The following is a 22795-nucleotide window of genomic DNA, read 5'->3' on the forward strand; positions in this document are numbered from 1 at the left end:
CCTGGGGAGCGGGCCTAAGCCAGCAGATGGTCATCCCCCTAGGGGTCCCAGACTGCAAGAGGGCACAGGCCGGGGTGAGGGACCCCCCCTCCCCCGAGTGCACAAATTTTTGTGCACCAGGCTTCTAGTAAATAAATAAATAAATATTAATTAAATACCAGTTTCTTGTTTGTTATTAAAGTGGTTTCTTCACCACTAATCTGAATAATAAAATTACTATTCTAACAGTAGCCTGTATTTCACAAGATTGCCCCACCTTACAATTAGTTTGTAAAATTTATAAAGTTACCTGTAAATTAAAAACATGTAAAAATGACAGGATTTAAAATAAGATAATCCAGTCAATTTTTGGTTATGACAGTAACCCAGCCCCAATTAACTGAAGCAAAAAAGGGGACTTTATTGGCTGACTTAAACTGTGGAAAGGACAAGGATTATGCTGGTCTCATGGATGCCTTTATTTAGGAACTCAGACATGGTCAGATGAGAGCGGCTTCCTCCTCAGGTCTGAGGTCTTCCTCCTCTCTTTTAACTTGTGTGTCAGCTTTTCTACTACTGCTTTCTCTGTGAGGTCAAGTCAAAGATCAAAGAAATTTGATCTTTGAGATCAAAGAAAACAGAATTTTTACTTGATGAATCAAGTTAGAAACATCTAGAAAAGGATTTGGGTCTGGTTTACATACCCACTCCTGGGTTAATAATACAATAGCTACATATAGCTAGTAATCAATAGCTATTTAAATCTAATTTTAAAGTAATTAAAAATTTAAGAAATTGTTTACAGTAGCCACATTTCAAATATGCAACATATTGGATGGTGCACATTATAGAACATTTTCACTATTAAAGAAAGCTCAGCCTGGCTGTGGTGGCTCATTGGTTGAGCCAGGAGGTCACGGTTCGATTCCCAGTCAGGGCAAATGCCCGGGTTTTGGGCTCCATCCCTGATTGTTCAGGAGGCAGCCAGTCAATGATTCTCCTCCTGCTTTCCTCTCTGAAATCAATAAAACTATATTTTGAAAAAGAAAGAAAGCTCAGATAGCATGGTTGGAGCATAAACTCCTTAAGAATACAGATTCTTTGTTTTTGCACTGATATATTTGCGGCACTGGGCCCAGCATTTGTAGGCACTCAGTAAACATTTGTTGAACGTTGAAATGACGCATGTCAGCTGCCTGCCACAGAAAACCTGGGCAGTAATGATCACAATTGGCTCTCCTGTACTGTGCAGAGAGCTTGGAAGAGCTCCATCTCACTGTTATTCCAACTGTTTCCATTTATAACTTTCCCACAGCTGTATTCGCTGTTGTTCCTTGGCTGTCCAGCCTACCTACTATTTCTACTTCCATTCTCTCCATAACTGCTTTTGAAATATAAAGTACTTGATCACATACGTTCTCATTCCCCAACTTATTCATCCTTCACCTTTTGACTGCTCCCACCACCAACTCATTAAAGCTCTCCTCTTAACAATGTTTGCTATAACCTCTGAGATCCCTGTTCCATTCCAATAAATTTTTTACAATCTCCACGTTTTTCTAAACACCCCCTACTGAAACCTGACTTTGTCCTGATGGCATATTACCTGGCAACCTTTTTTTTTTTTTTTAATCGTCACCGGAGGATATGCTTTCATTAATTTCTAGACTGAGGGAAAGCAAGCGCGCGTGCGCGCGCGCGAGAGAGAGAGAGAGAGAGAGAGAGAGAGAGAGAGAGAGAGAGAGAGATATCAAGATCGTTTGCCTCCTGTACGTACCCTGACAGAATGAACACAAAACCTAAGTATGTGCCCTGAGAGTAGGAATCAAACCCACAAACTTTTGGTGAACAGATCGATACTCCAACCAACTGAGCCACCTGCCAGGGCCTCCTTACTCTCTCCTGCAACTAGGGACCAAAAACGGGAATCAGTATTTCCGAACCCCACTGTTGTTTTTAGACCAGTGACTAACTTTGGTTATAATGGTTTTTTCTGTGATAGTTGTTGCATCCATCTTACTCTATCTTTCTGTCCATTTACGGACCTACAGGATATTCCCCAGCAGTGACTGAGGACCGTGGCTTCTGGCTCAGCTTTTTTCTATTTTCTATCCTTTGCTTTCATTCTTAGTGAGTACATCTATGTTGTTGACACATCCAACACCTTTGTTTATAGTCTATTTTATGTTCACTCTGGAATTCTGTTTTTTAAATCCTCACCCAAGGATATTTTTTCCATTGATCTTTAGAGAGAAAGTGGAAGGGAGGGAGGAAGGCTGAGAGAGAGAAACATCTGTGAGAGAGACACATGGACTGGTTGCCTCTCGCCTGTTCCCTGACGGGCTGGGATCAAACCTGCAACTGAGGTACCTGCCCATGATGGGAAGCAAATCCTTAGCTCCATGGGCTGACTACGGCCCGCGGGCCGGATCCAGCCCGTTTGAAATGAATAAAACTAAAAAAAAAAAAAGACCGTACCCTTTTATGTAATGATGTTTACTTTGAATTTATATTAGTTTACACAAACACTCCATCCATGCTTTTGTTCTGGCCCTCCGGTCCAGTTTAAGAACCCATTGTGGCCCTCGAGTCAAAAAGTTTGCCCACCCCTGCTCTAACCACTGAGCAACCAGCCAGGTTGAATTCTCTATCTTTATTCTACCTTAGTAGCCCTACACTTAGCCATCATACCTTGTCATCCCTTAGAATTGATCACTTTAAAAACAATTTGTTTTCTATTATTTATTCTCACTAAAGAAATTGAAACTGGTAGTTCTTGTACATTTGTGTTTTGTTTTGTTTTCCTTCTTCCAGTCTGTTAGACTGGCTACCTTGCCCCTCAGTGGAAACTCTTTGTCCACTGTTCCACTGTGCTCTCATTTGTACCTGAGCAAAGATGTCTGGATATGAATTCTTTCAGCTTCTCACTATTTGAGAACTTCTGTATCTTCATCATTCTCTCTTCCCTTTCTGTTTTTGTGAAGATATCCTTTCTCCCTTTGCTTCCAAAATACATAGTGTTCTATCCCACCCTCTTCATTTGCTCTGTAGTCTTGCTTCATTAGTTATCCTCTTGTTTGCTTAAATCATTAATTTCTCTACCTCAGACTCTTATTTTGTCTTCAGTAACCATTTCAAATTGCATTTTTCTTATGTAGTCTTTACTGATCTAATGAGAATTAAGTGTACTTTCTTCTGTACTTTGTACTTCTGTTATAAAAATTAGTATTTTGTTGTTGTTAATCCTTACCCAAGGATATTTTTCCATTGATTTTTAGAGAGAGTGGAAGGGAAGCGAGAGACAGAGAGAAATACTGATGTGAGAGAGACACATCGATTGGTTGCCTCCTGCACATGCCTCGACCAGAGCCGGGAATTGAGCCTGCAACCAACGTATGTGCCCTTGACCGGAATCGAACCCTGGACTCTTCATTCTGCAGGTTAATGCTCCATCCACTGAGCCAAACCAGCTAGGGCTAAAGATTATTTTATTTTGACTAATTGTAACACATTTTGAATATTCAAACCTTCTAATCAAGAAATACTGTATTTTAGCCATAGCCGGTTTGGCTCAGTGGAGAGTGTCAGCCTGCAGGTTGAAGGGTCCCAGGTTCAATTCTGGTCAAGGGCACATGCCCTGGGTGTGGGCTCGATCCTCAGTAGGGGGTGTGCAGGAGGCAGCCAATCAATGATTCTCTTCATCATTGATATTTCTATCTTTCTCTCTGCCTTCCTCTCTGAAATCAATAAAAATATATTAAAAAAGGAAATACTGTACTTTATTCCTAAATCTGTAGCATTGTGAAATAATATGTTTTGAACTCTTTCATTATTGTGATTTTTAGATCATTGAACATATTTCTAAACCCTGATTATTCCTATTCAAGTTACTTTTTGTTAAATTCCATTAACCTTTAGAATTCTAACTGTAATGATGTTAAGTTAAATCATGGACTAATTTTCTCCTGTAACATATTAATAACAAGTGCTGACGAGGATGTGGAGAAAAGGGAACTAGTACCCTGCTGGTGGAATGCAGATTGGTGTAGCCACTATGGAGCAGAGTGGAATTTACTCAAAAAATTAAAAATGGAGCTACTGTGTGACCCAGCGATCCCACTTCTAGGAATTTATCTTAAGAAGTCTGAAATACTCATCAGAAAGAATATTTGCACCCCTATATTCATAGCAGCATTATTTACAATAGCTAAGATCTGGACACAACCCAAGTGCCCACTAGTAGATGAGTAGATAAAACAGCTGTGGCACATTACACCATGGAATACTATGCAACTGTAAAAAAGAAGGATCTCTTACTCTTTGAGATAGCATGGAGGGACCTGGAGAGTATTATGCTGAGTGAAACAAGCTAGTCAGAGAAAGACAAATATCACATGATCTCACTTATAAGTGGAATCTAATGAATATAATAAACTGGTGAACAAAATAGGTCCAGAGACATGGAGGCATGGAACAGACTGACATATCTCAGAGGGGAGCTGAGAGGGGGATGGAGTTAGGGGAGGAGATGGGAAAAGATTAACCAAAGAACTCATATACATATATGCATAACCAATGGACACAGACAATAGTGTGGTGAAGGCCTGGGGTGGGGCAGGAGCTGGGAGGAGGGAGATGAAGGGGAGGGAAAATTGGGGGATATCTGTAATACTATCAACAATAAAAATTTAGAAATCTCTTATCAGTTGTAACATCACTGCTTCAGCAAAGCCAACTGAAGAAAACTGTGTGTTGTTTCTTATATTCTACCATAGTGATGATGTTCGTATTCCTTTTGTGTCTTAATAGTCAGGTGCTCTTTGGCATTGGTTTCTTTGGCTTCAATTTTTGAATGTAGGGTTTAGTTGTTTCTCTTAATATCTACATAACTTATTTAGAAAGCATTTAGGCTACGAATGGTTCCTGTAACTGGGTCTTGTTTCTATTGATTTATCAAGTATATCCAAAATCTCTACTAGAGCTAAAATAATTTGGAGCCTAACTTTTCTCACTTTGGACCTGGGCTAGGACCCACAGTTTTTTCTCCTTTATTTTCATCTTCAAGGTTTTGTAGAAAGAAACCTCCATTAACTCGTAATCTAACTGCAAAGTTAATAACATTCATAAACTTTTAAGGGGAGAAATGCATAGAAAGTTTGAGAGAGTAATAATTTAGCTGATATTACCAGATAGCATGACTAATACTGTCAAAGGAGCAAAGCAAGAGAAAGACTGGCCCTATTCCTTTAGATCAAGCATCTCAGACTCATAGCAGGTGGGCCCGCATGTTTGATATCCTTGCTTTAGATCCATTGTTTCCATCATTTGTATGTAAATACCTCAGAAAGCAGTGGGTCTAGTGGCTTCTTCCATGTCATATTGTCCAGTCATTTTACACATTTAAACTTCTAATCCAGGATTTAGGTTGATTCATTCAATCCATCAGCAAACGTTTATTGAATTTTTATTAGTGTTTAAAGCACAGCTGTGGGCCTTTGAGAATGTTGTCTTTCCAATCAGCAGTTCTAATTGGATTGATAAATATTGATAATGCCAAACTAAAAATAAGTACCAAATGAATTATATTTGAGATAAGTGTTTGAAGGGTTTTAAAAATGGAAAGGTTGAGCCCTAACCGGTTTGGCTCAGTGGATAGAGCATTGGCCTGTGGACTGAAAGGTCCCAGGTTCGATTCCGGTCAAGGGCATATACTTAGGTTTCGTGCACATCCCCAGTAGGGGGTGTGCAGGAGGCAGCGGGTCGATGTTTCTAACTCTCTATCCCTCTCCCTTCCTCTCTGTAAAAAAATCAATAAAATATATTTAAATTAAAAAAAAAAGGAGAGGTTGAGGGCCTATCCTTCAAGCCTAATTAGCATAAAGTCTTTCTCAGGAGGTTAGTCATTTGGTCACCAGCGATGTTCTGAGAACATATTCCTTTTGAAGAGGATACAAATTGTGTGTTTATTCATCTCAGGGATGAAAACTCAATATATTTAATAGAATACAGCATGTTGTCCTGTACTAGACAGTTTTCTTTTAAATCAGTAAAATTGCCACATAATGAAGTGGGAGAGGGGGACGCTAACTTGGATGTTGGAAGACTTCGGTCCTTTGACTTGGTAGCTATGTGATTTGGCCTAACTTGGTTAAACTTCAATCTTTTTATCTGTAAAATTGGAATAATAAAGATGGCTCTGCTTATGTGCATAGATTTATTGTGAGAAATTACAATTAAAATTGGCCAACCTTAATTAATACCTGTTATATTATGACATGGTGGTCATTAGGGTACATTTTGGAGCTCCCTAACCTAGGAGAGTGAAAGTGCAAGTAGCAGTGCAGCTGAAGGCATTTTGTAAATTGTAAGTTACTATCTGGTTGTAAAGTGGTTTCTCCAAAACTGGACTGCTTTCTGGTGGCTTACAACACATTGTACACTTGTCCACCAAAGACAGCTCAGGCTGTTTCCTGTGTTCATTAAAATCTGCCCATCAGATTTTAATTTTCAGGTAGTTTTCTTATCTTTCTAGACAGACCTGATTTCTCCTCTTCTCTATGCCAATAGTTTATAAATTTTTTCATAACAAAAGCAGAAATTTATGTTAAATTTTATTTATATGTGAACACAACTTGACTGCCTGAAGTCAAAATCTTTATCATTTATCTACCAGATTTCACAATGTCTACTGTTAATAAAGGCACTCAGTAAAATAATTACCTAATTCAGTGAAATATATGATCTGTGGATCCTTAATAATGTCTTTTATTGGGTTTGATTTTTTAGGTTAAAACTTCAACAACAAATTGTGAATATTGAAAATGCAGAGAAAGAGAAAAATGAAAATTCTGACCTGAAACAGGTATGCTATTTAGCAAACATTTTGCTTTATTTTTTTAAAGGGCTTTTTAAAATCTATGTCTTGAAGCTTATTTCATTTCAGAGTGTCCTCAAGGGCACATTAGCTGGGTGGGGTATTTGTGAGGGAGGATGTTTAGTATCCTCTGCCGCCCTTATACTCTACTAAATTTGTTTAGTGGCCTTAACGTTTATCTTCTTTTCTTTTAAGCAAATCAGTAGTTTGCAGATCCAAGTGACCTCACTTACACAGTCAGAGAATGAATTGCTGAATTCAAACCAAATACTGAAGGAAATGGTGGAGAGGTTAAAACAGGAGTGCCGAAATTTAAGAAGCCAAGCTGAAAAAGCACAACTAGAAGTTGAAAAGTAGAGTTTGCTTTTTTTCTTTATGTACAACTATTTCTTTTTTTTTTTCCTGCTATATTATATATAGATATTTCAATGATAATTCCACATTGAATGTGTTTTGGGAACTAGTTACAAACACCCTTTGACAATATACAGTGGTCTGAGGTAATACGTTTTCTATTTCTAGAGAATGAACTTTATAGACTTTTGAATTCTTTTAATAATAATAATAATAATAATAATAATAAGACATTTATGGAAGAAGGCCCTTTAAATTTCTCTCTGGCCATACTATTCTGAAAACCCTCAAAGAAAAACGTCTTTATTCATTGAGTAAAACAATATATTTTTACTTCAAATATCTAAATTAGTCTTCTGAATGCCACATAGGTATTAAGTTTGATTTTATTTGGGATGATATCTGTTTAATCCTGAGAGTTAATGTCCATGTTTTGCCTACATTCTTCTGATAGGACATTGGAAGAGAAACAGATCCAGTGGCTGGAAGAAAAGCAAAAGCTTCATGAACGTATCACAGACCGAGAAGAAAAGTATAATCAAGCTAAAGAGAAACTGCAGCGAGCTGCAATTGCCCAGAAAAAGGCAAGTGATTCTTATTAGATTGATTTCTACAGAGTAAAACATAATTAACTATTTTAGGAGAATAAGATGTACAATGAAAACTGAGATTTTACTGGTTTAGTACTTAAATATGACATTTTGCTTTGAACCTTGCAGTGATAAATTGGGAAAATCCAAACTGCTCAACAGATTTATTTCTAAATTTTGTGTACAGGTCAGTTTTTCAGAGCCAACATGCATTTTTTCACAGTCTGTTTTTCAGTGATCAAGTTTCTAGAACAGCCCACATGAGTCTTATTTAACTCATTCTGCCTGTTTCAGCTTAACTGATACTTGTAACATTGCTTTTGTGGTTAAAATGCTTTTTTGTTTCCAACTCAGGAATATAGGAGCAAGTACCTCCTTGCCCTACAGGAGGAATTAGAACACCTCCTTCCCCCCCCCCCCCCCCACCCCCACCCCGGCTTCTGAGACAGCCATGATAGTTCCGACAGCCACCCTCTTTTTAAGTTTCCCTTTTGCAGGCCTATTTTCCCCAGAACCTAATAATTTATTTTCTTATAAATAGTCCAGGGCATCCTGGAAATGATGTAGTGAGATGATTCACCTAAGACAGTGATTTCAACTTTTTTTCTACTTCAACAAACCCAAGGAGTATAGCATGATCCCTTTAGTAACCATGACTCACTGTGGCAGTGATTTAGCAGTTATTTCAACAAAGGTGGTGCATGTGTGTTGGGGTTGGGGTTGATTTAATATGTTTCCATTTGATAAGTTCCCTTAGTCATGGCATTTGCTTTGGGAGGTAAGAAGGTCTGAGATGAGAGCGAGGTGCTTATAGGCATAGCCACACCAGTGTCAATATCTGAAAGGTTAGCTGTTCACATTTGCATAAGAGAACTATAAATTATTTACATATTTTGATTGGGAAACTGGAGGACACAGTTCCTAGTCACCTATTTATGTATTAGCTATAACTGCCAAATGCCTTCTGATAGTTATAACATGAGAAGTCTGAAAGTTATTACTTCCCTATGTTTGTGGATTCTGAATATTGCTTTTTTCTTCCCTTAATGCTGAAAGTGGTGTAATATTGAGATTAGAAAACAGTATTTACAAATGGGAATTCCAGTGTTTTATACTCAAATATAAAGACTTGTGTTGTTGTTTTTCCCTTTGTATATCACTTTTTTTTCTTTCAGGCCATGGAAGTATTGTGTATCCTATGGGTATTGCTGGGTTTCAGTGCAGTTTATGATGGCTTGGGATGATCTTAGAAAGTATTTATGCGTTCTTGTACTGCTTGAAGCCTAGAAGCCTCTGAAGCCAGATGTTAGCTGGAAATCACTAGAAATTATAAGAGCTGATTTGATCTTTCACAGAGGTTTTAGAGAAAAGTATCTTAGAGATCAGATTCTAATTGTTGAAATTAGTTTGGGTTGACTTCTTTTGGAGCAAAAGTGACATCCAGTGGTGAGAGAGATTATCAACTAATCGCAGGTATACCAGAAAGAGAGGAAGTTTTATTTAAGAAGCCTGCAAAATAACCCTTTTGTTAATATTGTGACCTTGTATGAATTATTTTTCTACTGTAATGCCTATCAAGTAATGGGTGTGAACATAATAAATATCCATTTCACTTTTCAAAATGTGTGGATTATGGTTTGAAGTCATAGAAATTATTAAGCTCAATTGAGTGAATAATTATGACCCAGAATTGTTCCATCACGTGGGACACTGCCCTAAATACTGACAACTTTTAAGTAGATACAATTTTAGGGCTGGGAGGACTTTAGCACTCAGAGATTGGCTTTACAGATTAGGAACCTGAAGTTGTAGGTAGCCAAGATCATTTGACTACTAGAATCATTGCCATGATTAAAACCTACATCTTCCTATTCTCAAGCCTGTGCTCTTTTTGCACCGTTACTCTTTTAATTTCCCACTTTCTTTTATTCCAGATGCTTTGTTTTTCTCTTCTTGGTAGTCATAATACACATAAGAATTATTTTCTATGGCAGAATAATCACTAGAAAAATAATTTAATTCAAACCCTATACTGCTTCTATATGAAAATTTTGGCTGTAAGATTAAATAATGATTCATAAGAGTGCAACAGATTTTTGGATCCTTTAAATGACACAAATCATAAGTTTCTTATGCATTAAGACGAAAACAAGTCACAAAATATTAACTCCAGGGCAGAAATCATAATCCTTTAGAGTTATTTTCCTGTGAGAGGTTCTTCTAGCTGGGGAACAGCAGCTTTATTTTCCCCCAGGCTGGATAAGATGGCTCACTGTTTATTTGTGATTCCAGCCTCCTAAGCACAAAGCTTGTGTCACTTCTGGTAAGTGTTTCTGGTAGAGTCTTTGGTAATAATATTTGCTGTGATTTGTTTGGAAAAGCTTGACCAAGCACCTTGAGTTGGGAGGCTCTTCTTTATCGCTTCTCCACACATTGTTAAAGTGCGACTATACAGAGAGATCTCTTGGTATGAACACAATGAGTTGTGCTTTTCCTTTTGAAGCAGCACTTGAAGTGACAACTCGTCATTTTTATTCTAAGGTTTATCTCTCTGAAATAAGTCTTGGTTAGATACTGTTATGACTGGCTTATAAAAAAATGCACCATAGGCTCGAAGTTATAAAATATCTTTTGACTGTGAGGTGCAGCCTAGAGTTATGCCGAGGGGAAAATAAATGCCAGGATTGACTCCTGCTCTGATTATCATATAACCTAATTGGAGAAATAAGGTAACATGCAGTACCTAAAGAATATTATCACTCCCTGGTGATCTGTGTGCACACGAAAGTTTCAGAACTAGTGTGCCAGAGAGAGGAAATCTTGAAGACAGGGAGGCCAGTTAGGAAGCTATTATACTAAACTTAAAATGAAATAAGATGTTTGGAATTTGGGCTTGGGGTATAGGAATGAAAATGAAGGGTGACTTCCAGAAGTATCCTGAAGGAATTAAAATAGCATGGTATTGGCATAAGGATAAACAAATTGACAAACAGAACAGAAGAGAGACCAGAAATGGACCCACAAGAATATGAATGCCTGGTTTACCACAAAGTATCACTGCATTTCAATAGGAAAGGATGGTGCTTTTTTAAAAGTGTAGTGAATCAGTTGGTTATTATTAACCAACCATGTTAGATTAAAAATGAATCTCAGACATAAATGTAAAAAGTTAAAAATTAAGCTGCTAAAAGAAAACAGGGAGAGGATCTTAAGATCTTGGTAGAAGTAAAGATTTCTTAAACAGGACATAAAAAGCACTAACCATAAAAGAAATGGTTGATAATTTGGACTTTATTAAAATTAATAACTTTTAAAAAACACAAAATGACACCCTTAAGAGAAAGAAAATATTATCACAGACTAGGAGAATGTCAGTCTGTAGTGTATACAGGGTGGGCAAAAGGAGGTTTACAGTTGTCCGTATGGAAAATAATAGAATAATAAATAATAATACAAGAATAGACTGTTACACATACAACTGTAAACCTCCTTTTTTGCCCCACTCTGTATATCTGACAAAGGATTCATATTCTGAATATATAAAGAACTCCAGCAAATCCAATAAACAGATTATGCAAAAATTTTTTTTAAAACAGGCAAAAGACTGAGAGAAGCACTTCACAAAAAAGTGGTATCCAGATGGCCAATATGCATAATCACCGATTAGATGTCAGGAAAATGCAACCGAAACTACATTGACATACTCTCCTACTCCACCAAAAGAGCTAAAATATAAAAGACTGACCACACCAAGTGCTGACAAGGATGTAGAGCAGTGGGAACTCTCATGTATTGCTGGTGGGCTTGTAATTAGTAGAACCACTTAAGAAAACTGGCAGTATTTACTAAAGCTCAAACATGTATACCCCATGACTCACTCCTGGGTATATTCTCAAGAGAAATGAGTACATATGTCCACCAAAAACATGTTCAGAAAAACTTTATTCATGGCAGTCTCAAAATGGGAACATTCAAATTTTCATCAGAAGAAGAATGTATAAAAACGTGGTATCTTTGTGAAATGGATGACAGCATAACAATGGAAAAGGACTGTGGCATGTAATAACATTACGTACACATATAAAGTGCTGAACAACAGTAAAAATCCAGATACAAAAGAGCTTATACTGTGTGATTCCTTTCTTTGACCTGGGGAGGTGGATGGATAGACATTGTGGTTCAGAATAAGAGAGTGGTTCCTCTGCAGCATGGAGGGAGGAGGCACAGGCTAGTATTCTGAGTGCGGGAGGATGGGAGGCATTGGGAAACGTGAGGCAGAATGCCCGTAGCAGTCAGTTCCCAACTGGACATAGCGAAGGTGATCCTTAACAGTGGACTGGGTAAATATAAAAAACTATGTAGCCCTAACCAATTTGGCTCAGCAGAGAGAGTGTTGGCCTTGGGACTCAAGGGTCCCAGGTTCGATTCCGGTCAAGGGCATGTACCTTAGTTGCGGGCACATCCCCAATGGGGAGTGTGCAGGAGGCAGCTGATCGATGTTTCTCTCTTATCGATGTTTCTGACTCTCTATCCCTCTCCCTTCCTCTCTGTAAAAATCAATAAAATATATTTAAAAAAACAACAACTATGTAATATTCATTAGTAGAATACAGGATGCAGCAATGAATGAACTGTACCTGTAAGCAATAGCATGAATAATTTTCACAATATTGAGTGAAAGAAAAAAGCCATTTGTAAGAGAATGTACACTATGATTCCATTCATGTGAGGTTCAAAAACAGGCAAAACCTTAACTACAGCTTTGGAAGTGAATTAGGTTACCTCTTCAGAGGACAGAGTGGATAGAGATTGACAGGAGGAAGGGAGGGCACTTCTGTTGTAGCAGTGTTGTTGATTTGTGAGGTGTAATAACACCAACATTTGCTTTGCGGTTTGACATTTTGCCTTACAATTTATGTTCTATGCATTTTTCTGGAAGTCTGTTATACTGGGGGGAAAAAGGTAAGAAAACAAATACCTAATGTTCTGTAACTACTAAAGAGTATGGAACATTTATAAGTGTTTTTCTGAAAAACAAAAACAAAACAACAACCCTGTTTTATAAAACTGAAAATAATTGTACTTGTTTTCATATACTACTTTTGCATTATATATCGGTTTTTCCATATTATTAGAAAAATTTCCCTTTGTAAAGTTTTTTATTTTATTTTTTTAGTATTTAGAAAGATATGTTTTATACTGAAATCCACTCATAATCTATGTTAGCTTTCTGATCCTTTAATTTACCGTTTTGGTAGCAATTTATAAATTGCAAACATTTTTTAACTTTAAATTTTGGTTAGCTTTTTTTTCTTTTTTCTTTTTTTTAAATACATGATATCTTCTGTAAAAACCAAGAGCTCATGATTCCTTATCAGGTACCAGGCAAACTTGTTAGTAAAGTTTGACTTAATTTGTTTTTAGATTTTTTTTATTTGCAGCAATTTAGTTATTGATACCAGTTTTCTTGTTTAGCATTCATAATAGTTCTGTTTGTCACACTGAGAATATGAGATAGACCTGTGGTTTATTATCTTTGCAATTTTCAATAAGATTCATGTCTGCTAATCTTGGTTCCTAGTAGTGACTAAAAATACTCATCTCTAAATAAAATTGTTTTGGTGAGTAAAATATTCACTGTTATATAGTTTTGTTCAAATAGGAAAGAAACCATGTATTTACACACTTGCTCATCTTGTTTCTTTATAGAGAAAATCTCTTCATGAAAACAAATTAAAGAGACTACACGAGAAAGTAGAAGTCTTGGAGGCAAAGAGAGAAGAATTGGAAACAGAAAATCAGGTGTTAAATAGGTAATGTGTTTATATGTATGTATATATACCCCATGTGGTTATTTTGATATTATAGAACTTGGTTTCTGGGCATAATGCACTTTGTTTTCTTTTAAAATATACATTTAAAAGAATTCTAAAACTATTCATTATACTCCTAATTTATTGTTCTTCTTCTCCTCCCCCCCCCCCCCCCCCCCCCAGAATAAATGTTCCTTCAAACCAAAAGGTATCTAACACATACATGCCAGTGTGTGTGTTATGGTTGGGACTGGAAGGAAAGGCCGGTCACTGGCTTTGGCAGCCAGGGGCGGTGTGAGTTCTTGCTGTTGTGACAGGACAGTGGTAGTGATTGCATAGTATAAAATTGTGGCCACAATTTGGATCAGAGATCAGTTTTTGATTGGTGTGGTAAACTATTACTGGGCTATGACTTGTGGTTTTTCATTTACATCGAAGCACAGCTAGTAATTTGCACAATAACATCTTTGAGCAGAAAAGATTTACTATGTGAAGTGGTAGAGGCATTGTATGACTCAGTTGATTCAAGTTAATAAAAAAACCCTGCAAATTCAGCTAATTAATGGTAGCCTTCAGCTTTCAGACAGTACCAGACTTTTCTGTAATGGAAATTGCCTATGATATCAAGCAGTGATGTTTTATAATGTGCCCTGGTCTTCTTGGGTATAACCAAAATGTGAACAGTTTTTTTTTTTATTATTTTTATAAAAACCAAGAGGTTGCTAGACTGGAATGAATGCCAACTTTATAATACTCTGTTCCAAAGTAAGATGCCACCAAATTCATTCTAAAACAAAATTCAACTTACTACCTCTCATAACCATTAACTTGGAAATTTGATCAATTCTGGATTAGGCAGCTGTGGCACAGGCTATCTAGAACTTTGAGTGATTTTGAAACTTTATTTGACTACTGATGTGACTGATGGTCAGAAAACTCATGTCCAAAAAGATTTGCAAAGGGCTGAAAAGCTATTTTTTATTCATGTCATTTTCCCCTAAAGTTGGGACTTCGCTTATGTCACTAGCTATATTTTTAAAAATTAGCTTGAACAATATGAAATTCCCTATATTTGACCATAGTTCACCTCAAAAATGGCAATTTCATAAGATTCAAGCTAGTGTTTTTTTGTATTTCTGTTTGATTCCTTCTGTTAAATAAGGCATCCTTTGGGCTTAAGTTGTTTCCTTTTAGTTTCAGGATTCATGGGCTTGGGGAGTGGAGTAGAAATGAAAATAAAAGTATCAAGAGTTTTTTATTAATTGGCAAATAAAACTTTAAAATGAGCTGATAGCCTTCAATGCTATCGTAACAATAATACGTCCTTCATATCTGTTTATCTTTCTTGATAGAATTTTATATACTGGGTGTCCCAAAAATATGTATACACACTTTGAATGATTATGAAGTGAGTGTTTAACATTTCAAAAGTTCATTTTCAAAATTTAAAAGAATCTACAGAAATGAAAAAATTTTTTTTGACAATGCCTGTTTTCAAACTGATGACTGTTCTGGTCCAGGCACTGCTGATAACATGAAACAATGGAATTGCAAACACTAAGATCATTTCATTTGGTATTTGTGCACCCTCAATTTTATTGACTGTTTCCAGTTTTGTACCGTAAACATTATCTTTTATGTATCCCCTTTAAAAAAAGTCTAGTGGCACTTTAGGATAAATTTTCTTTGTTCAAAGCTTAGTCTAGCTTCACCCATTATTACAAATCAGTTAAACCTTCGAGTGAAAATTAAATGAGTTATCAGCGTTAAAGTGTGTATACATTTTTTGGGGACAGCCTATCTATTAAATACAGATAAACCTTGTAATTTAGAAATCCTTCTCTTCCTATTTAAACTTCTGTATTAAAGAACGGACACTTTTTTTTCTCTTCAAGGCAAAATGTTCCATTTGAAGAATATACAAGGCTTCAAAAAAGACTAAAGGATTTACAGAGAAGACATAATGAATTTCGAAGTTTAATTTTGGTTCCTAACATACCTCCAACAGCATCCATCAATCCTGTTAGCTTGCAGTCATCAACCATAATTCCAGGCATGGAGCTAGCCTTTCCTCCTCATATGCAGGTATGAGCATTTATTTTAGGGAGAAGTTTAGGCAAATGTTTCTGTACATTTTTACCAGTTTATATACAGAGTTAAGAACTCAAATCTTTCGTTAACAGAAATATCCTGAGAAGCAAAGTGGGTATTAATCTATTTTATCCTCTAGTGATAGTGCTAAGAGTAAAATCTCCTATTAAGAAATATATTTTTTATTTATATTTTATTTTTTCAAAATTCTCACCCAAGGATATTTTTCCATTGATTTATAGAGAGAGTGGGAGAGAGAGGGGAAGATATAGAAATATTGATGTGAGAAAAACACATTGATTGTTTGCCTCCTGCAGCACCCTGACCAGGACAGGGCCAGGGAGGAGCCTACAACCGAAGTACGTGCCCTTGACCAGAATCGAACCCAGAGCCCTTCAGTCCACATGCCGACGCTCTATCTACTGAGCCAAATCTAGTAGGGCCTATTAAGCAATTTAAAAGAAGGACCTGCCCTGGCCGGGTGGCTCAGCTGGTTGGAGCATTGTCCCGTACACCAAAAAGTTGTGGATTCAATTCCGGTCAGGGCACATACCTAGGCTGCAGGTTCGATCCTGGTCAGGTGCATGAAGGAGGCAACTGATCAATGTTTCTCTCTCACGTTGATGTTTCGCTATGTCTCTGTCTCTACTCTCACTCCCCCTCCCCCCCCCCCCCTCTTTCTCTCTCTTGAAAATCAATAAATATATCCTTGGGTGAGGATAAAAAAAAAGGAAGTTGATTGATGAATGTTTGAGTAATAACACTAACTGCTACTGAGCATTTACTAATGCACTGCACTATGCATTTTCCATACAGTATTTTATGTAATCCTTATGAAAAATGCTTTGAGGAAAGGTATTATTATTTCCAGTTTACAGATGAGAAAACTGAGTCAGAAAGGTGAAATGCCTTTCCTAAGGTCATAGCTAATAACTGACAGAGTTATGTCACTATTCCAAAACCTGGGCTAATTCACACTGTACTAGGCCCTCGAGATACTGAAGTTATCAAATTATTTGGATGATTTTCAGAAGATGAATTAATAAGTAATTACATTTTATAATGCTATAAAGTGTTAGTTACAGAATTGAATCTCAGACCAAGAGCTTTGTTTATAATAAACTAGAAGCCCAGTACATGAATTCATCATGGCTGGCCCGCCCTGATCAGGCCCCATCAGGCCGGGCTGGCAGGGGGGAGGGGATGCAGGAGGTTGGCAGGCCAGCCCACCCAGTTGAACTCCCAGTGAAACTCCTGGTCGAGGGGACAATTGGCATATTAGCCTTTTATTATATAGGACTAGAGACCTGGTACATGAAATTCGTGCAGCTCCTGGCCTGATCCCCCTAACTGCCTATCTGCTCTCCCCTACTCTCAGTGCAGGCATGCTGAGAGCTCTCCACTGCGGCCCTGCCCCCGTGCTTATTGGTTGTTACATGACGGCGTCCCGACCAATTTGCATATTCCTCTATTATTGGTATAGATTGCTATTAAAGTCCAGTCTTATTAGAAAGTTGTCGTATAAGTACATCTAGACCCTGCATGAGTATTTTCTAATTACGCCCTGGCGAATTTTATACCTAGAGAAGGACAGATTTGGGCTTTTGCTTTACAGCCAGAGCTTGAGGCAGGAGAGATCCTGGTCAGACTAGTCAATAGTCTGGCCCATGCTGCTGTGCTCTTAGAAGGCTAAAATGGCCATCCTTGCTCTGTCATATGTGCAGGCCTGAACAAAAGAGGACTGAGGCTGCTGCCCAAGTTAGTTTTCCACCAGTTTTTCTAAGTCTCTTTTTCTGAGTCTTTTCTGTATTTTTTCTTTTTTTCTGTGCTTTTAAGGAGGAACAACATCAAAGGGAACTCTCTCTACTTCGTAAAAGACTAGAAGAACTAGAAACAACACAAAGAAAACAACTAGAGGAACTTGGATCACCTGGGGAATGATGTTTTTGGAGGAAAGGGATGAAATCAGTGACCCAATAAAGCTTGAAGTTTTAACATATGTGGCATTTAGATATTTTATTACTGTTTGCCAAAACCCTTGAATTTGCCTCAAGAAAAGGTACCAGCTACATGCTGTAGTGCATGTAAGTCGGGATTTTAGGGTTATACTAAAGACAAGTGAAACATTAAAACAGCTTTAGAGATATTTAGAGTATCGAAAATCTTTTGAGAATGGTATTGAAGAATCAAATTTTTAAAACATTTTATTAATTTTACTTTGTTGAATTTTGGGGGCATGTTGCCTAAAATATGCCCATGTTGAATTTCTTCTTCCTCATCTTTGAGATGTTTGGCAATAACAGGGTCAGTAAACATTTTCTGGTTTACTATATACGAGTTATAAACCTCTAGTTCTTGAAAAAAGATGATAGTTTTAAAGTCAGCGTAAATAATACAACTTAAAGATATCTAAATATAAAACACTACCTTTTCTAAAATCTGTGTGCACATAATTTATTAAAGAGCTTAATAAATATTTTTTTCTATCTAGCTGTATTGTCTTTTGTTGGATTTTTTTTTCAACCATACAGTGTGTATTTAGCAATATAGATCATATTGATTTTGACTTCTGAGATAGAATTAATAGAAAATAATAAGGTTCAAATAATTAAATACTGTGGCTTTATAAAACAAGGGCCATTCATTGTAAAACTTGACCCTAGTGGAGTCCCTTTAGGCAGCGGTTCTCAACCTGTGAGTCGCAACCATCGGAAAAAGCATATAGCATATCAGATGTTTACATTACGATTCATAACAGTAGCAAAATTACAGTTTTGAAGTAGCAACGAAAATAATTTTATGGTTGGGGGTCACCACAACATGAGGAACTGTATTAAAGGGTCGCAGCATTAGGAAGGTTGAGAACCACTGCTTTAGAGGTATCATTGGTATTTAACTTCACCTCCCACTGTGCTGGATCTAACCAAATTATTATAAATGTTTTATTTCTGTGCATCCCTAAGTATGCCATCATTTGCTTTTTAATGTAACACCATCCTTTAAAGGAATTCTGCTGGAATAACTTTACATCAACAAGGTAAAACTCAAGTCTGCCAAACCAAGTGAAATGCCCATTACCCAGAAGGCTTCATGATCAAGAGTTTTAAGTTGATAGTGGAGGCCAGCAATGTAATTGAGCAGCCTTTAGCATCATTTAGAAGAAATGAGATTTACTTACTACATACTACAGCTACTTATTCACATAGAGTATATGGTGACATCTTGTTCCTGAAAAGTAAATGATTTCCCTGGATCCACTTTGCATAATAATTTTAAAAATCTATTATAACTAGCAAACTTGAAGGAAAAAAGACAAGAACAGTCCATATTTACATCAAAATGTTTATTTTTGGATATAGACATTTAAAACATTCATCTCCAAGAACAGCTTCAATCAGGTATACAATAAGAAATAGACTCTAAATCCCTATTACGGAAAAGGTAACAATTTTTAAGTGCTGCTGTAGACACTAGTGTTAGGGAAAAAAAAGTTTATAAATGGTTTTGCACCAAAAAAATAGTCAAAGAAACTTAAAAATATAAATTGTTTGCAGTTTGTTTCTCTGTTGCTGTTTAATGTAGATCCAGTGACTGATTGTCTCCAGCACATGTCTAATTTGGCCATTTACTGCATTTGGCTAATGGGACCCAAAAATGTGATCTAGATAGTGCTTTTCACTGGAGGATTGACAAACACGCTACATATATTAGTGAATCTTCACGCCACCTCAGTGAGGTAGGATAGAAATATTATACAGAAATTGAGGCACAAAGAGGTAAGTGACTTGCCCAAAGTTCCCAGCAGCAGTTCCTGGAAGCGGAGGTGAGTCTCCACACAGGACTCGCACCACAGAGCTGGACAGGGACATCCTCATGGAGCTTTCACTAAGTATTCAGAGAAAGCTGTCGCTGTTCCTTTGAGTTTCCTTAGCATTTCTGTACCCTAAAGAAGGGGAAGTCTTTTGGGCAACTCTCCTACCGTTGGCTCTCAACTCTCCTGCTACTGTTCTCTTACAGACGCTTTCACATCAAGACTGTAGCAGCCTTAGATAGGGGCCAGACCTCTCACCTTAATACTTGTAAGTAACCTATTTGGTAGTTTTTTGAGGTGTGTCCATTGAACAGACAATGGTGAAAAGCGACGGGATTGGGAAGGTACCTGTCAGGGCAATAACTGCTCATTTTCTCTGACCAGTTTTGAGTTGTCACCTCTGACTCTTTACCAGATATTGAGGAGCAAGATAAATTGCATTTATCTCAGACAAATTCACAGTTAATCCTGATATCCCATACAGTGTTGGCAAGCGATTTTAAGGAATGTGTGATCAATGTTGTATTTGCTAAGTGAAAAAATGTCTTTCCTCAGTCTGGGAAGTGGAGCACCAAGGGTAGAAGGTGCCCCAAGGAAAGTCTGAGAGTTGCCAATTACACTTTCCTTCTGACTTACTAGGAGGAAAACACAGTGGTATTAAAAGTGGTCGTAAGCAGCAAAAATTCAGGAATAGAAATCATCAATAAAAGACTACAGTGTAAACTGGATAGGAATTCTTTAAAATGAAAGGCATGGATAAAATGAGTATTTTTAATTCTTTCTCTTGTGAGGAATACTTTCAAAAAGTACATAGTAAGACTAAGATACCAAGTTTTATACTAATATTTTTCAGGCCTTGGGCCTCAAATATATGTATATTCATATATAATACTCCAGTGTGAACAGCAATTTCATGAAATGTAAAATGTATCTTTTCTTTTTTTTTGAATCACACACAAGTATTTATAACCACAGGGTTCACTAGAACTCTAAAGCAAGGAGACACTAGGATGGAACTGTAGGATTAGGGGAGTGAGTTACTCTTCCACAGATCTGATCGAAGTTAACTAATGATTTTTCTTAAACATCCAACATGTCCACCATCAAATACATTTAGTTTGCAAAAAATAAAGTGAGACAAAGTGTCTGGGTAAAATGCTGTTGCATTTCCATGAAGCCTGTTGCTCCTTGCGTTAGAGTCCCTTAGTGAAATGGAGGCGAGGTGGATGGAGTGATCACTGAAAAACACAGCCCTTTCAACAATGTTGCAACACTGTTAGTTTTTGGTTTAAAAACACACACGCACACACATACTCACAAATGCTAAGTGTACACACTACCAAATTCTGCAGCCAGCTTTTCCAAGAACTACCGGGGAAAGTTTCAATGCTGCGAACCTTCCAGGTTGCCCTAACACCTCCACCTTGTTTCCAATGTACTCCTTTCACACTCTGTTTCGGTCACTGGCAGCGTCCCTTTTCTGCAGAGCTGCAGTGTAGTCACAAGTGGTACATAACTAGTTTTCAAACAAAACCACTTGTATCATTGTGCTTAAGTGGAGACTGTAGTTACAATACTGACACTTGCTTACTGGCCCCGTATTCTCTGTAAACAAGGAGGCTGTTTGCAACAACCACTTCAGCTCTATTTACAGAAGGGTTCCCTGTACACACACAGGCACAATAGTTGGTATGCTTTCTAAAAGCTGTGCATGTGCCTTGGTCTCTTACGGACAGTGCTCAGAGTGGAACCTATGTGCAAACTTAAAAAATTAACGACACAGAGTAGCTCAAGCAGCCATTTTGCTCCCAGGTCGTCTGAAGAACTTTGCCAGATTAAGCCAGTGCTCACATCCACTTGCATTTCTTCTTTTCATCAAATAAGACTTTTACATGCAAGAGTTGTTTCTGAGCTTCTTCCAGCCCTCGTTCTCTTTCTAGTTTATTTAGAATCTGTTGACAATTAGAACAGTTATTTTAGATATTGTGGTTTTATCATTACAATTCTGGTTTCTTTTTCTTTGTGCATTCCTGATGCTGAGTGGTAAAATCTGTATGAAGCAGATGCCCACATTTTCTTCGATCATTTACATACTCACTTTGCAAGTTGTTTTGCTAAGTCATTATCACAGGATCAACAATACTTTGGCTTAAAATAGAAACTGGAAAGAAATACCAACTGTTTGCTTACAAATATGGGGCCAGACCTCCAAGGCCCTGTTTTATGCATTATGTCACAGCCATTCCAAGCACAGCAAGCATTTCTGGGCAGCCAACATGCAGGCAAGTATTTCTTCTTAAATGCAGCAGGCAGGGGCATCCTGGTTAGAGATGACTCTTTCCCTTCCCTCCCCTCCCATCCTGGGCCATCTAGTCCCTCTCCCATTCTCTCCCCTCCCGCCCCTCCCCAGGGCTTCCCTTCTAACCCCTGGCCCCTGGAAAGAGGGATGCTTATCATGTTTAAGGAACTCATTGCCTCTACCCTACCTTAGCTCTTCACTTGATCTTCAAGTAGCAAATGGACTTGGTGAGCTATTCTCACCATTGACATGGATAGCCTGTCCCAGCATGACTGAGTGGGGGGAATCAGGGAAGGGGGAATTAACATATATTTGGAAACAACACATCTGATGACTGTGTGAATTCCCAAAAAAAAAAAAATATTTTCAGATTAAGGAGAATTAAGGATAATGGTTTATTGAAATAGCTACTTAAGTTAGAAAATATCATACTTCCATTTAACCATTAAATACAGAATTTAGGCGATTTGACAAGCTTAGCTTTCATTTTAGCAGTTTACAATCAAGCATAAGCTGGCCCCGTTTAATAGGACCACTACTTACTCATCAGAGTTAATGTTAACTTGAGTCAATGTGGCTGTAGGCCCCATAAACTCATGTAAGTTCAGGCTGGTCCGAAGGTGGGCCATAAAGCTACGGGGCAGCAGCCATGTGCAGGGTCTGGCGAGGAGCCAGGATCCCCCATCCGACAGGCCCCCTGGCCTCCCGTTTTTGCCATTTGGGTTGCCAGAGCTGTCCTGAGACCTGTCGAAGGCTTCAGAACCAAATCCTGGGGACTGATTCAGATCAATATTTTAAAATGTCATTTAAAATCTTACCTCATCAAAATATTTTACGATGTATTTGTAGATTTCTGTCAAGGCCACTTCTTCATTAAATTCATTTTCATGTTTCTTAAAGAAAGAAAGGCTTGTTGAGAGATTCTGATATGACTTAAAAAAAAAAAAAAAGTAACCAAATGTTTTAATTCTACTTTCCAACAAT

The 22795-nt window shown here is 37.5% G+C and overlaps 2 protein-coding genes across 6 annotated transcripts in view; one reads left to right on the forward strand and one right to left on the reverse strand.

The window, feature by feature from the left end:
* Positions 1-22795, forward strand: part of CEP83 (centrosomal protein 83) — a 155049-nt gene that overhangs the window by 114504 nt on the left and 17750 nt on the right. For 4 of the 5 annotated variants that reach the window (XM_081083730.1, XM_081083734.1, XM_081083732.1 and 1 more), the window contains 6 exons: positions 6766-6841; positions 7049-7206; positions 7662-7791; positions 13507-13610; positions 15506-15695; positions 17538-22609. In XM_081083730.1, the coding sequence (XP_080939856.1) occupies positions 6766-6841; positions 7049-7206; positions 7662-7791; positions 13507-13610; positions 15506-15695; positions 17538-17642 (763 nt within the window). In that variant the 3' untranslated portion in view covers positions 17643-22609. Of the gene's footprint in view, positions 1-6765; positions 6842-7048; positions 7207-7661; positions 7792-13506; positions 13611-15505; positions 15696-17537; positions 22610-22795 lie in introns of those variants that run through there. The other variant, XM_081083733.1, reaches the window with a different exon arrangement.
* The window catches only part of PLXNC1 (plexin C1), a 168114-nt gene continuing 165617 nt past the window's right edge, over positions 20299-22795 (reverse strand). The window contains exons 30-31 of the mRNA XM_081083729.1: positions 22630-22704; positions 20299-21464 (exon numbers count right to left, since the gene is read on the reverse strand). Coding sequence (XP_080939855.1) covers positions 21360-21464; positions 22630-22704 — 180 coding nt within the window. The 3' untranslated portion in view covers positions 20299-21359. The remainder of the gene's footprint in view (positions 21465-22629; positions 22705-22795) is intronic.

This window comes from Myotis nattereri (assembly GCF_964212035.1).
Source record: "Myotis nattereri genome assembly, chromosome: 2".
Lineage (NCBI taxonomy): Eukaryota > Metazoa > Chordata > Mammalia > Chiroptera > Vespertilionidae > Myotis > Myotis nattereri.